Source organism: Arachis hypogaea, chromosome 11 (assembly GCF_003086295.3).
Source record: "Arachis hypogaea cultivar Tifrunner chromosome 11, arahy.Tifrunner.gnm2.J5K5, whole genome shotgun sequence".
NCBI lineage: Eukaryota > Viridiplantae > Streptophyta > Magnoliopsida > Fabales > Fabaceae > Arachis > Arachis hypogaea.
Genome location: NC_092046.1, coordinates 15,288,480 through 15,302,774, shown reverse-complemented (window position 1 = coordinate 15,302,774; position 14,295 = coordinate 15,288,480). Strand labels below are relative to the sequence as shown.

At 35.6% G+C, this 14,295-nt stretch overlaps 1 protein-coding gene and 1 long non-coding RNA gene across 13 annotated transcripts; one reads left to right on the top strand and one right to left on the bottom strand.

The window, feature by feature from the left end:
• Window positions 1-1,605: 1,605 nt before the first annotated feature.
• LOC112720376 (uncharacterized) lies at window positions 1,606-3,137 on the top strand. 2 transcript variants are annotated; one of them, XR_011867341.1, is made up of 3 exons: window positions 1,606-1,777; window positions 1,860-2,183; window positions 2,831-3,137. It is a non-coding gene; the product is annotated as an uncharacterized lncRNA (long non-coding RNA). The 2 variants fall into 2 exon arrangements; XR_011867340.1 differs by having other exon boundaries at window positions 1,622-1,777; window positions 2,836-3,137.
• A 249-nt stretch (window positions 3,138-3,386) lies between these two features.
• Window positions 3,387-13,059, bottom strand: LOC112720375 (histone-lysine N-methyltransferase SUVR5). Of its 11 annotated transcripts, none has more exons than XR_011867338.1 (12): window positions 12,890-13,059; window positions 11,289-11,772; window positions 10,719-11,021; window positions 10,488-10,598; window positions 9,713-9,823; window positions 5,858-8,626; window positions 5,441-5,602; window positions 5,166-5,282; window positions 5,038-5,086; window positions 4,762-4,899; window positions 4,423-4,510; window positions 3,387-3,943 (listed from the first exon to the last, which is right to left on the bottom strand). XR_011867338.1 is itself a non-coding variant. In XM_025771302.3 (12 exons), the coding sequence occupies exons 2-12, from the start codon at window positions 11,697-11,699 to the stop codon at window positions 3,836-3,838; spliced, it is 4,422 nt and encodes a 1,473-aa protein (XP_025627087.1). In that variant the 5' UTR covers window positions 11,700-11,772; window positions 12,890-13,059; the 3' UTR covers window positions 3,387-3,835. The 11 variants fall into 11 exon arrangements, 7 of the variants coding, with proteins under 7 accessions (XP_025627087.1, XP_025627085.1, XP_072062611.1 ...); XR_011867336.1 differs by having other exon boundaries at window positions 12,544-12,898; XR_011867339.1 differs by having other exon boundaries at window positions 4,423-4,481; window positions 12,544-12,898.
• Between the last annotated feature and the right edge of the window lie 1,236 nt (window positions 13,060-14,295).

Below are 14,295 nucleotides of genomic sequence, written 5' to 3'. Positions count from 1 at the left end.
ATCAACCGTGGGTATTTTAATGTATGCTATGGTGTGCACAAGACCGGATATAGCTCATGATGTTGGTTGTGTTAGCCGTTTTGTTTCAAACCCAGGAAGAGAGCATTGGAATGCTATAAAATGGATAATGAGATATCTTCGTGGTACTTCTAGCATGAAGTTGTGTTATGGAAGTGATAAGCCTATTCTAGTTGGTCCATTTCAGCCTTCTTGATCAACTTTGCGGGTGGAGCTGTGTCATAGTAATCAAGATTGAAAAAATGTGTTGCTTTGTCTACTACTGAGGCCGAGTTTATTGCCATTATCAAAGCGTGTAAGGAGATGCTTTGGACGAAAAAATTCTTGAAAGAACTCGGGTTTACTCAAGAGAGGTATGTATTGTTTTCTGATAGTCAAAATACTATATATCTTGGTAAAAATTCTACTTTTCATTCTCGATCCAAACATATTGATATGAGGTATCATTGGATACGTGATATTTTTTGGATGCTGAGTTGTTGGAACTTGAAAAGGTTCATACTGATGAGAATGGTTCTGATATGATGACCAAGACATTACCAAGATGGAAGTTTGAAGTTTGTTGCTTAATCGTCGGAGTGGCGGTTACCTCCACATAGTCGTGAGGGGGAGATTTGTTGGGTTTTTGGGCTCCCTTCCTATATGGAGAAAAACCCCAAATGTTAGTATCCAAACCCATGAATAGTTGAAGTGGCTGAGGTAAGTTAGGGTTGAGAGAGAGAGAGGTCATTTTTGAAAGGAGAACACCAAACACTAGAGAGAAAAGAAGAGAGAAAGTTATTTTCGCACATACACAAAGCTGTCTCTGTAAATTGGTCGCTGTAAATTCGTTAACCGTTGGATCGAGCTCAAATTTGGACAGTGTGTTCTACACATCTGATTCTTTGATTTCACCATTCAGATCTTCGATTCAATGTCTATAGCTAGAGATATTGGCCACGCTAAGCAGCTCTATTTTTGTGGTATTTTCATCTTCTTGTTCTTGTTTTGTAAGCTTTGAAGCTTGGGTTGTTTGGCTTGTTGTATGCACGCTTTGTGCAGTAATTTGTGACTCTCTTGTACCCTATTTTTCATCATAGTGAAGCTATATCCTAATCTTGATGACTCGTGGTTTTTACTTCTCTCATTGAGGAGGTTTTCCACGTTAAAAATCTTGGTGTGTTAGCTTGTTTCTAATTTGGTTTATGTGATTTTTCCGCTACTATTGGGTATTATTGTATTGGTGTTAATACTTATTGTGAGTGGATATTGTTGCTCCTCTAATTCTTACAAGTAGGATTATGTGTTTTATTCCTATCAATTAATGTGTAAAATCAACACACCATTTATACAAATTAGCTTAGGAACTAACATGAATTACTATTATAAATTTTGGAGACCGAATTGAGTTAATTATAATTTTAAGAATCAATTTTCAGAGATCAAATTGAGTATTAATTTTCTAATTTTTATCTTTAATTTCAATGTCGCTTCTAAACACAACCTAAATGATAAATTTGATTAAAAAATAATTCTGCCACCAATTTTGGAGAACAATTAAAAGCCCTGCACACCGTTATTAGAAGTTGACTTCTTATAACGTTTTCTGTCCGAGCGGTTTCTTGACTTGATTTACGACATTGATAATAAACTACAGGCAAGAGAATAGCAAAGGAGAAGAGAATGGCAACATCGACAACTACAAGTTTGTTCAGTTTGTGTTCCCTGCTAATGGCCATTCTTTTTGCATACTCTGCATCTGTTCAATTAAATGATCCTGGTAATTTAATACATCTATTTTCATTTATACCTATTGTCAACAAGATCTAGTTTATAAACTCATTTTTTTCTTCTGGCCATAGATTGGTATTTTTGGTTTCCTCTATATTCATGTGCTTGCATCGTTAATTTGACAAACGGCGTTGTCTCAACCAAACTGAGAAGGAAAATTGGCATAATTACTCTATGTTCTGGGATTTTGTTATATCTCAAAGTTGTTCTGGAAGATGTTGCATATGGAATAGCGGGGTTTTGGTCACTGGATCTAAGTGAGAGAGTTGTTAGGGAGAAAATTGGAAGCATATTAGTTGTCATGTCGATGATCTTGCAAATGGAAGCATTCAAAGTTCAGACTAATAATACCTTGAAAACAAGGGTGAAGGAATTCTCTAATATGGTAAAATATGGTGAGATTTTAGGAGTTTTTTTTTTCTTTAATATTATTACGAATAAACTACTATTTTGGTTATTAAAAAATTAATTTTTGAAAAAGTTACGCTCAAAAGGAAGAAATAATATTTTGACTCCCAAAACTTGACCACAGTTTGACAAAATACACCAAAATATAGGGAGACATACTCAAAGACGACTTTAGATACCTGATTTTTACTGTTTTTTTTGCAAGCCTATTTAGAATAGAAATATTTCTATCTTCTAAATTTGATAATTTGATAATTTTATGCGACTGACATTGTAAAATGTTTTACGTAGTTGTACAATCGCATCTGTCTTTTTGAATGAAAGTAGTAATTATTTTTAATGACGTGACATTACGTTATTGAATGCATGTATAAGGTTGTTTTACACTCAATGCATCAAAATTAAATTCATTTTATGCTAAATAAATTTTTTTGACCATTCTTTTCAAAAAAAAAATTGAAAAACAAAAAACAAAGGAATATAAGCCGTTTGTCACTCATGGAAAGAAAGATACACTTTTATCAAGTTGAGATTTCTTGAGTCATTTTATAAAAAGTTGAATCTTTCATAAAATCAAAATGGTAGTTTATTCTCATTATCAGTTATCATCAATTAATTAAGTGCAACCATGAAGTGCAGGGATGCTGATCTTAGTGGGCTTTAGCTACATGTTACCCCTGATCTTCTTTGTGGTCCTAAAAGGAGAAATGAATAAGTTCTAGTTAGGACACAAGCTTATGTCATTCTTTTGTGTTCGTAAATTCTTGAAGAAAAAGAAGTGTTAAACTTCCTTGAGAAAATTTTACAGTAGACTTAGGTCCTTAAGAGAAAATGTGCCCAATAAATCCCCGAAGAATTGTAGCAGTTGATTTATAGGTCCTTAAAGGCTTAAACAGAACGATGAATCGGATTCAATAATATAATTTTTCAAGGCCTATAAATCTTGCATTTCAATTGTTTAATTATTGTTTTAAAGGAATGGATAGACAAAGAAGCTCAAGCTGCAGAACAGAATCTTTTAAAATATGAACTCGTCCTTTGGGTAAAGCTGCTCAAAATTCAGCCTACTTTTACAAAACAAACACCCTTTGTGTTCTGTGTATTTGGGCGCTTCTTTAGCCAAAACATAAAGATAAATTCAATGAACACTTCCATGCATGAAAGAAAGATTCATCAACAAAGGACACAAATTTCAAACAAGATTCTAAATTAGTTAAAGAAAGGCAATAAGTTAGGCATATTTACATTCATGAATACAATCCAAGGTAGTCAGCGATAATAAAAAGGGAAAAAAATAAAAAATAAAAAATAAAAAGAAGAAAGTTTTGGTGTAGCAACAACAATTGCCAATCAATACAACTTTTAACTACAGAGGCATTTATTTCTTGTTGGTCATTTCAAAAAAATGGAGATTTTTCAAGAGAATCCACAAGAGAGCAGAGTGCTTGAAGCTACCAAAACATAAATGACTTGACCTAACAACTGATGGAAGGAGAAACTGGAGACTGCAAAACTGCTCAATGATATAACCCTTTTGAAGTTGGACAAGCATAGGTTCCACATTTTAATATTGTAATGTAAAGACAAGGCAATTTGGAAATATTGTTGGGGGATTGGCGGCAGTGCGGAGTTAAGGGTTCTAGTAAAGCCGTCCTCGGCACATCAAAGAACCACAAAGGCAAGGACACCCTTCTCCAGGCACTAGCTCATAATTATAATTATATGTTAGTTCTTCACCCAAAGCAATCTGCAAGCAAGAGGCAAAGCGAAATCAAAATTTCTGTAACGTCAAACAATTAAGGTTGCCAGAAGAGTAATGTCCACCTTTCCCAATAGAACAAGCAATCATGCTATGTGTACACCAAAAATTAGCCGGTCGTATAGAATACATGTTAAAATAAAATACACATTGAAAATGAGTTAAACAACACATGTATTTCTACACAAACATATGGTGGCTTTTTTATGTGTACATAATATTTTTGTAACACAAGCATGAATTAGAATCCCCAAGAATTTTCCAAGGGGTATGAAATTTGTCTGTTTTTCTTTTTTCTTTCACTTTCAATTTTTTAGTGATGGAAGCAATCTAATGGACAGCGCTGACCTTCAACCTTCTATGAAAATCATTTTTTGCAACATCTCAGTCTTCACCAATTGGAATACCAAATCAAGAAAAATGTTTGAATATCTCAAGGGCACAGCCAATTATAGAAGAGTACTCACATCTCGACTCGCATAAAGACCAATATGTGCGCGCTCACAATCCATGCTCTCTACAAGAACTTGGTAATTCACAAGATTGGGTGAGCAACTGCAGTAACAAAAAATTGTGAGAACAAACCAACACACATTTTAGCAATCAAAATTGGACTGAAACAAAAAGTTTCTAGTAATAATATCCTTTGTTCATTCATCATATATCAAAATCACCATTTCTTGAGAGACAAGATGTAGTTCTTATCATCATGTCCCAAAAGAAAGGAGACAAAAAAGAAAATCATGTGCCGTGTTATTTTGCATTAACAGAGAAACTATAGTATGCTTCCTGTACTAAATGCTCACCTGTTATTGATGAACCTGGATAAATTTCCATATCTAGTAGCATCAATAACATATCTGGCTTGTCCTTCAATCAATCTACTCATGTCATTGACACGAGCATCAACATTAAAAAAATAACTACAATGCTCTTTGCCGTATCTGGCAATCGAGATAGACCAAGTCAGCAAAATAGAAGAAACATCAACTGGTTTAAAAGAAACTACACATGAAGAAATTTAAACCTCTTGCGTCTGTTTTGTGCCTCACACTCATCTATAACCTCTCCAATATACTCACACACAAATGTGCCACGCAAGATAGCCTCACCAGCCCTTACTGCCCATCCCTGCAAACGAAATTGACGGAGTCAATGTAACAAGCCATTCGAATCATTTTAAATTTATCAAAAGAAGAGCAGTGACCACCTTTTTCTCTGTTTTAAAGACTTCCAATTTAACCCGTACTCCGTTCTGCAGTATTCTATTTGGACATGATCTTTTGCATCTGCACATTTGATTACACTCATATACAAGGTAACCTTCCTGCAGGTTTATATGGTTTCCCATCATGCATTCAGAAACAAGAAAAGATAATGCATTCAGCATTTTTCCATATACTCATATACTGGTGGTAAGCATCAAGCAATGCTTAATATTTAGTATCAAATAATCGCTGTTCACAACTTATGAAGCAAATGTACCTCTAATATGATTCGACCATTCTCATCGTATGGGAACCTGCCACGCATTGGTTTCCCTGAAATGTCTTTTGCATTATCATAGTCATTATTAAAAAGGTAGACGTGATCACAAGATTCAGGAAAGCAGGTGGGATATGAACAAGAGCATCCTAGTTGCAGACTCTGCAAATTAAAAACGCAGGGTGAAGAACACTGAAACCAATAAATCGTATAATGCTTAATAACATAAGTATATAAACTATATAGACGCTTTGACAGCTAAGCTATTAAACATATACTTAATTTAACAGTGCCTTAGATGAACACAATTTCCAACAACTTATTTGTATACCAACAGATAAATAACATGAGATAAATATAGAAGTTCAGTCCCATTCAATTAGGATTTAATAGAAATAAAAATTAAGACATAACTACCTCAGAATCAAGAGAAAGGGATCGATCAAGAATTGGCTTTGAAATATAGGTAAAGCTCTCCCAAGGCTGATCTTGCTCGTTGGATCCATTTCGAAGTGAATTTAGAAGATTTTGGTCAACTACACAGATCATCGGAATCGATTCTTTCCCAAAGCTTATGTCATTGCATAAGACAACAGCCTTTTGCAGGGATCCTAACTTTAAATGGTTTGAATTGATGATGTAGTGATACTCATCCACCTCGAACTCATCACTTTCAGGATCTGACAAAATTATAGAGTTTTTCCTTACAAACCTATTAGAAAGAGATGCTAAGGGAGAAAGTGACACTTGATCCTTTGATACCTTACAGCCTCTAGGACAAATAAACCCATCCTGGTGCCAGTTCACTACAATGTCATAGTCACTGCAAAGTTTTGCTGCCTTCAAATAGATCCTTTCATGCAAAATTCCATATTTCTCCTCTAGTGAGGCCTTAAGACTGTCTTTGCAGCAAGCAGAGCGAGCAATTGATAAAATATCAAGATTGTTAGGCCGAGGTTTAGTCATCCGACTCTCGGAAAATAAAATCTTTGCAACTGTGGAACATTGATGTTCTGCCAATCTACCAAAATTATCTGTCTCAGTTAAATGAGGTTGTATTGTTATTTCCTCCATGCCAAGTGACTTTGTCGCCTCAATGCGTCTCGTTAAATTAGCAGTTGCCTTACTTCTGATCATATATGATGCTGCCGCCAAACTCTTTCGAAATTTAGGACGGCTAAGTATTCCAGATTTCAATCTATACTCATGATAACGAGCTCCCCTCTTTGGAGGGCGGCCACTTGCTGCACTGTGACCCATATGAGCAGCTTGATGATGGCGACCAAGGTCAGGTAGAAGATCAAATTTCAACCCACAAAACCTGCAAGTAAACTTCCGAAAACCACCTGGATTCTCAGACATATTCTCCAAGGGAGCTGAAATTCCATATTCAAGTTTTTCACTAGAGTGCTCGCCTGTAGAGAAAGACTGTTGACTTGGAGCTTTGGATGACTTAAACTCAACAGGGTGAACAGTTAGAACATGCAGCCATAATTCTTCCATATTACCAAAATGAAAACCACAGGGAATACATTGGAGAAGCAAGCACTGCTCAATGAACTGCACATGATGTCTCTCCTGAACGTGGGTTTCCAGTAGTTTCTTGTTAGTAAAGGAATCCAAACAAATGGCACAAGCATAACCTCTAAACAACCACTGTGCTTCCTTTTTATGATTCTCCATCCAATGGTTACTAAGTGTTTGGTCATCAGGATATTCAGCATTGCATATTTTACACTTGATGGCATTTTCATTTCCAGAGCTGTCATTACTTGTGGTAAGGAAAAGAGATGAATCTTCTATGAGTGAGGATACATCCACATCATCCTTGAATCCCCAAATCGACTTGATGTTCTCCTTTTCACTATGAACCAACTTTGTGAAGAATTTTCCAACACTTGCATCTTTAGAGGCTTCGGTCAAAGCACACTGCAGCTGAACTTCCTTAGGAGCAGAGCTTTTTTGCGACAAAATGCTTTTGAAGAGCCTGTAAAAAAGCTCACAAGCTTTATGCAAATGTACGTTTTGTTCCCAGGAGTAGCAACTCCTCAAGAGCTCTGCAAACACTTCTTTTGATATTATCCTACTCTTTCCATGTCTTGCCCGTTTAAGCCAACTTGGAAGGTGCTTTTCACAGTACAAGAAATGCCATTTTGGAGCTTTGGAACAAGGATCTTTTTCATCAAAGGGAGGAAAGCCTACACAGTTAACTGCCTTCATTGCATTATGATTATTGTCAGAATGCATGGGATTCTCATTTAACAAACCTCCACGAAAGGAATAACCACCAATGGTTGATATGGGGTCTACTTCCAATGGACCTTCGACATTTGCCAATACAATGTCTTTGCAAAACATGCCCTCTGAAGCAATATAATTTTCATGATTTCTTTTCCGTGTATTGTGTGTAAAATTTGCGGTCTCATCATGAGGTTGGTGTTTCTTGCAGAATGAAGATGCAGGAACAGCGTGATGCTTACATCTAGTACCAACAGCAGTTCTAACTTCACACATTGGTGTATCAACTGAAACATGTTTTTCAGCTTTTGCTAAGATGCCCAGAAAACGAGAATGCACGCAACAATATACATCATTATCAATTGCTGATCTCACACACTGTCTTCCCTTGGCTTCAATATAAACTATGCATTGCGGATTCTTAGTTACAGGCTCTACATATTTTTGAATAGCCATTTCATTTGTAGGAGTTGATCCCAGTCCATTGGTATGCAGGATCTCTGAACCTACAGCCTCAACTATGATCTCGTTCCATTTATTGGCCAAATTACTTCGCGATTCGGTTGTTGCTATAGGTACCTCCCTTGCACATTCCTTTTTAGAAGTCTCAGTTGCTAATGTACTCAATGTGTTCTGGTTATTAAAGACACCTGGGTCAGTCTCAAGTGTAACTGAAGGAATTGAACCCTTGGTTTCCATTAGTGAAGCATGTGTTTCTGCACGTCGAACTTCAAGTTTGGCCCGTTTTCTACCGATGTGAAGGCTCTGTTGATACAGATTGTCAGAGGTCAGATGCTTTGTGTTCTTGCTACCAGATAAAGAATGAAATGGGGAAAACCATTTCATTACATCATGCTTCCATGTTTTCCACTCAAAACCCAATGTTGACTGCAGAAGTGCATTCGATTGAGGGTTGATATCACTCCACAAAATAGAATCAAACAACTCCTGAATAAGAGAACAAGAAATAGATCAACCACCACATAAGCAAAACTTTTGGTAAATGTTCAATACAAAGTTACAAATTTGACTTGTTTTCAGTCTGAGCACCAGATTATAAAAGCATGAGATTAGTAATGTTCTCCATCATCAAAATGTATTACTAGAAAAGTGATTGCATGAGCTATGTATCTGTTTCAATGGAAGAATGCCTTAGTCAATCAAAAGATAGTTTTTCAACAAAACTAAACAAGTTGACCACACGTTTTCCCGCAGGGAATCATAGAAGATCATAATCACCTTAACAGAAAATTGGTAGCTGCTAAGTGCTAACTTCCATGGATCTCCCCTACAGAGAGATGTATACTCTATAAGAAATGCTTTTTATTATTTAATCTTATAATGAACTATAAATAAAAATAAATGACTTACTGACATCAAGTATTTATAGTTATGTTTTTCTGTACAAAGCAGCATGAGTGCACAAACAATATAATTTTTTTATCCAAAAAGGAATTGGTTTATGAGATTATACCCAAATATATTTTGGACACTGCTTGGGAATGGATGCTGACTCACTACTCAATTTGTTTTCACCCTAATACAAGATTGCCTTACTCTACTGATCCATGAATCAAGCATTAGGCCTTAGGCCTTCACCTAATCACTTGAGCTTTTAGGGATAGTCTTTGTTATGATATCAAAGCTTTTATGACTTATTGGATATATTTTTGTAGTTTGTAGCTCCACTCTTCTAAACAAAACAGGAATTTACTACATGGTAAAGTGGGCATGTAAATTGCCTCTGCTTGGCGCAAAAGACTCCAACTTAAGCTGGTAGAAAAGAAATATAAAATCCATCTTGAGCCTTTTCCCTAAGCTTTTAGGCAAACTGGTCTAAATGTAATAGCTTGTACATAATTTAGAATATGATATATTAAATCATAGGAAAGTTGATCAATGGATGAATGATGTTCCAGAAACACTTCATTTTCAACCCAAAGGATAGCTCACGCAACCCTTATCCACACTCTTGGATTAAATGCACAGTCCTAGTTCTAGAATCACGAATTAAGCGACAAAATTATAGAGTACCTCCTTCAGCAACTCTACTGATTCAGCACTTTTTGCATTTTGACATCGTCCAACCCAAGAGTGGAAAGAATGTTGCATCCACGCAGCATTTAAGTATTGTTGTAATATGCTCTGCAAAAGAAAAAGTTGCTGTAATTGAGAAAGTTATCAACAAAATTTAATGGACAACCAGATAATTGTACTTCTTTAAGGAAATTGGAAATACTGGAAATTATGAATTGTTAAAACATGAATATAGCTTCATTGAAATAACTACGGATTCCGCAAAGCATGAATTCTACTTCACAGAAGGGTTGGTTGTTCATTTCAATCAAATCTTATGTTACTTAACTTTGAGGAATTGCAAAATACAGAAAATATATGTTTTTCCAACTAGGTGATGCGAAATTTGAAAAAGAAACAGAACTGAAAAATGTTTTTCATTAAAAAGAGCTACCAAATCATCTCTTGCCCCCTCCCCCTTGAAAATCATGTATACAAATATGTTTCACAATGCTATCTTGAAATACATGACATACCATGCAAAGCAGAAAGTAATTGAAAATGTGCTTATAGGAAACTGGAGACTGCAAGTCACATTCCATAACTAGAACCAATATCTTACCCAGAGAAACAAACATTGGAACAATATAATTTATGGTAAGAGAAGATTTTGTAACCTAAAAAGGAAGAGGATTTAATAGAGGGGCCACCCATAAGCCTCATGGTGAACATTGTTTTGGAGATTCCTGCTAAGCTATATTCCAATAAAACATCATATGGAATTCGAATTTACATTTTGCAGCTTTGGAAGCATTCCGCCAAAATCAGAATAGAGAGAGCAATAAGAAGCCTCCATAGCAAATTCCTTCCAGAACATCGAATGACAAGCAGCTTCTATCAAAGCCTGTGTGCGTAGTAAAAGCCTCCAGTAAAATAAAATTGAAAAATTAAGGAAAAAAAACCTGAGAATACAAGAATAGAAATGGAGAAGAGGATATAGCACCATCACCACATGATCACATACATTGGGATGAAGCTGATCAACAACGTTCAGCATGTCAATAATTAGCTTTTGCATTATAAATCTTCGAGCAACAGTCAAGTCTTTTACCATTTTCAATCCTGCTTTATGAGTTTTATGTGCAATAGGCTGGGGAAACTCATTGATTGATCGAACAAGCAGCGTATCAGCCCAGGAATAATTCTTTGTATGCGGGAAAAACATGACAAAATATTTCTTCCGGTCATGAGTTGGTTTTGCTCTCAAGGTTGATAATGGCCAATCAGCCCTCGCACATCGGATACCAGCTTGCCACTTTCCTCTCCACTTAAGAAGGTACAGACATAAAAAAATACAAAATTAGCACACCATGTAATTTTATTTTTCATAGTTTCTTAACAGTAAATTCCCTCTAAGTTACTCAATAAAAAAAAATGACAACATTAAAAAAACTACATCACAATAAGTAGTCATTAGTTACTTTTCTCAATGCAATCAGATCACAAGCAATCATTAGGAAACCTATCAAAAGAAGAGTAAGCAAAATTTTGCAATGGCTACAAATTAAGCACTGCCACAGATTCATATGGTTACCTTGACCCACACTGCCACAGATTCATCTCCCTTGAGCCAAGTGGGTTCGGAAAATAAGAAATCTTCTTCCTTACCATTAATTGGCGATTCACTTGCATTTGTATCCATAACAGAGACAGAAATCTCAGAGGTTAAACAAGGTTCGTTTATCTCATCATCAATACTATCACAGAAACTATCGGATTCCTTTCGGTCTTCCACTTGAGTGTCACTAGCTCCGCGGCATTGGCAATCTGAATTAGTAAGGAGTTCACAAACAGACTGCTGTCCTTTGGCTAGCCTTTCCATCCGAGGACCTTCTGTCCGGAGAAATGAACAATTTGGTAGACTAACTTCCAATTTAACTTGTTCACTATTTTCAGGGCAATTAGGTGGTTCTTGAAACATAAAAGTTGGTCTTGCACCTTCCATGATACTTTCCTGTAATCAGCAGTAGGATATAATGCACAGCGCTTGCTATGATTGATAACTTCCCATCTCACCCCTATTCAATCAATGGTAATATTAGGACAATATTGATTTAGTATACTTAGTCATTAGTATAAGATACTGAACGTAAACCTATATGTGCATGTATTGAATTTTGAGGTTTTAAACTGAATGGCATGTGTATATTGAAATCTACATTTCCTAAAAGAACAACTTCAATATACATATACAATGGTGTAAAACTTCCAAAAGCACCACCATATATGTATGTCCCTTAACAGAATAACAGATAACTGAAAATCATCTACATGCTATAAATCAGATGGCAAAAAGAAGTAACCAAGAATGAAATTATGAAATTCCATTTTAGGAATTCAATCCCAAAGATTAAAAATTGGTGGAATAAATAACACGACAAAATCAGAAAAATAACAATTAGTATATTCTGTTGGCTTCTTACTTAGTGCCTTTATGAATTGGTAGCATTGGAGCAAAATAAACCAATTCAAATAGGAATTCAACTAGGGAGCCAACCAACATCAGTTAATTTTTTTTTTTAATTCTAAATCTAAATCCTAAACCCTAAATTTTCCAAAACAAAAGTTAAAAAAATAATTTTACAACAAAAAAAGAAAGAGTTAGTTAATATTAACTATTCAAAGTTGGTTCCTGTGTTTTTTTTTTTCTGGAAATAAACCTTAGGCATATGAGTCAGATAGTGTTAATGATGGATCTCATCATACAATCATATAACATAGTGTGTTTGGAACTAGAATTGACTTGAATTCTTATCGAGAGTCATAGACACACAGAGAGGGGAAAAAACCATGAAACAGAATGTGAGCAACAGTGGTGTCCGCAGAAAACAACCGGTGGCGACGGCGACGGCGACGGCACGGCTTTGCTTGCAGGGAAGAAGTTATTAGCTGTGTAAGGGTAATTTTGGCAAATCATGTATTAATACCTAAATTCTTAAAGCCAATACAAATCATAAAGTCTGATTTTCAATTCCGCAATTGAATTTCTATAATTTTATGCGAATATGTAATTCTTTGATTTATATTGATCTTAAATTAGGGAATTAAAATGCTAGATTTTCCAACATTATGCTAAACAATTATCAGACAAGAACTAAAACAAAAGAAACATACAATAAAAGTTTATTGTAAAACCTTGGCAACGGTTTGAACTTTCATGGACAACATTGTTACGGGCAATGGTCGAACCCCAAAAAATAACTTACCCAAGGTAACATCGTATTTCCCCGTTATCGGGAAAAAAAAAGGGACCAGTTATCATTGGGATTTTTTTTTTTAATTTAAATTAAATAACTATATAATTTACCGATATACATAAATAATAATGCTCTATATCCATGTAAAAAAGATATCCAAGTTATCCAAGCATATTAAGCTAGACGCGCCTCCAACACCCCCAACTTGTTTGTGATACACGCGCTGCATATAATGTAAACCTTCTTTACTGCAACCTAAATCTTTGTTTAACGTAAATCTTCTGCTACAACCTAAACATTCTGCTCTCTTAGTTCTTCTATGCTCGCGTTCTTTTTTATTGATCTACATTGCCTTCAACGTAATAAATTTCGTCGTTCTTCTCTGGTCGCGCTCATCTTCTTCGTTTTCTTCTTTCGATTTGCTTACGTTGCATTTATCTTCTTCCTATTCTTCTTCGTTTTCTTCTTCAATCTGCACTTCTCAATCGAAACAATGAATGATTCAACTTTAAATCAGTTGAATGAGAGCGATTTGGATTACTCTTCTGAAATGAATCAAGGGGACGAGGTTTTGAATATTCAGTTTTGAATCGAATTGAATGGAATGCAATTGCTAATTTGAGTTGAATGGATGCAGGTGTTCTGAATTGAATTGAATTGATAATCTCTAAATTGTAGACACATGTGTTTTGAATTTGATTTTATATAATGGATAATGTTCCATTCATTTAGTACTATACAATTGTTTCATCATAATAATGTGTTCGGTTTATTCTGCAGAAAGCTGTTTGAATTTGATTTTATATAATGGATAATATTTTATTCATTTTAGTTGTATACAATGGTTTCACCATAATAACATGTTTGGTTCATTCTGCAGACCAGGTGTGTTGTGGATGACCAATTTGTCCCAAAGGTCGGGATGATTCTCAAGACACTAGAAGAAGTCGGAAAGTTCTACAAAAATTATTCCAAACTTGTCGGTTTTTCTACCAAAATAAGAAACACAATCCGAAAGGGAGACGAGATTAAGAATCAACTAATCGTATGCAGCAGAGAGGGGAGGTAGAAATCCAAGATATCTCCTACTCTGAAGACAAATCCCTCAGCCGGCATAAACTGTCTAGCCAGGATCTACGTACACATATTGAAGGACGTCGGTCTTTGGACAATTTCCAAAGTTGTTCTGAATCACTCACATTCCTGCTGTCCAGACCGGGCAGAGATGCTCAAACAACACAGGGAGCTAAGCATGTTTGTACGTCGCACCATCGAAACCAACGAGGAAGCCAGAATCAGACCGAGCAAAACTTACCAATTATTCGTAGCAGAAGCCGGCAGTCA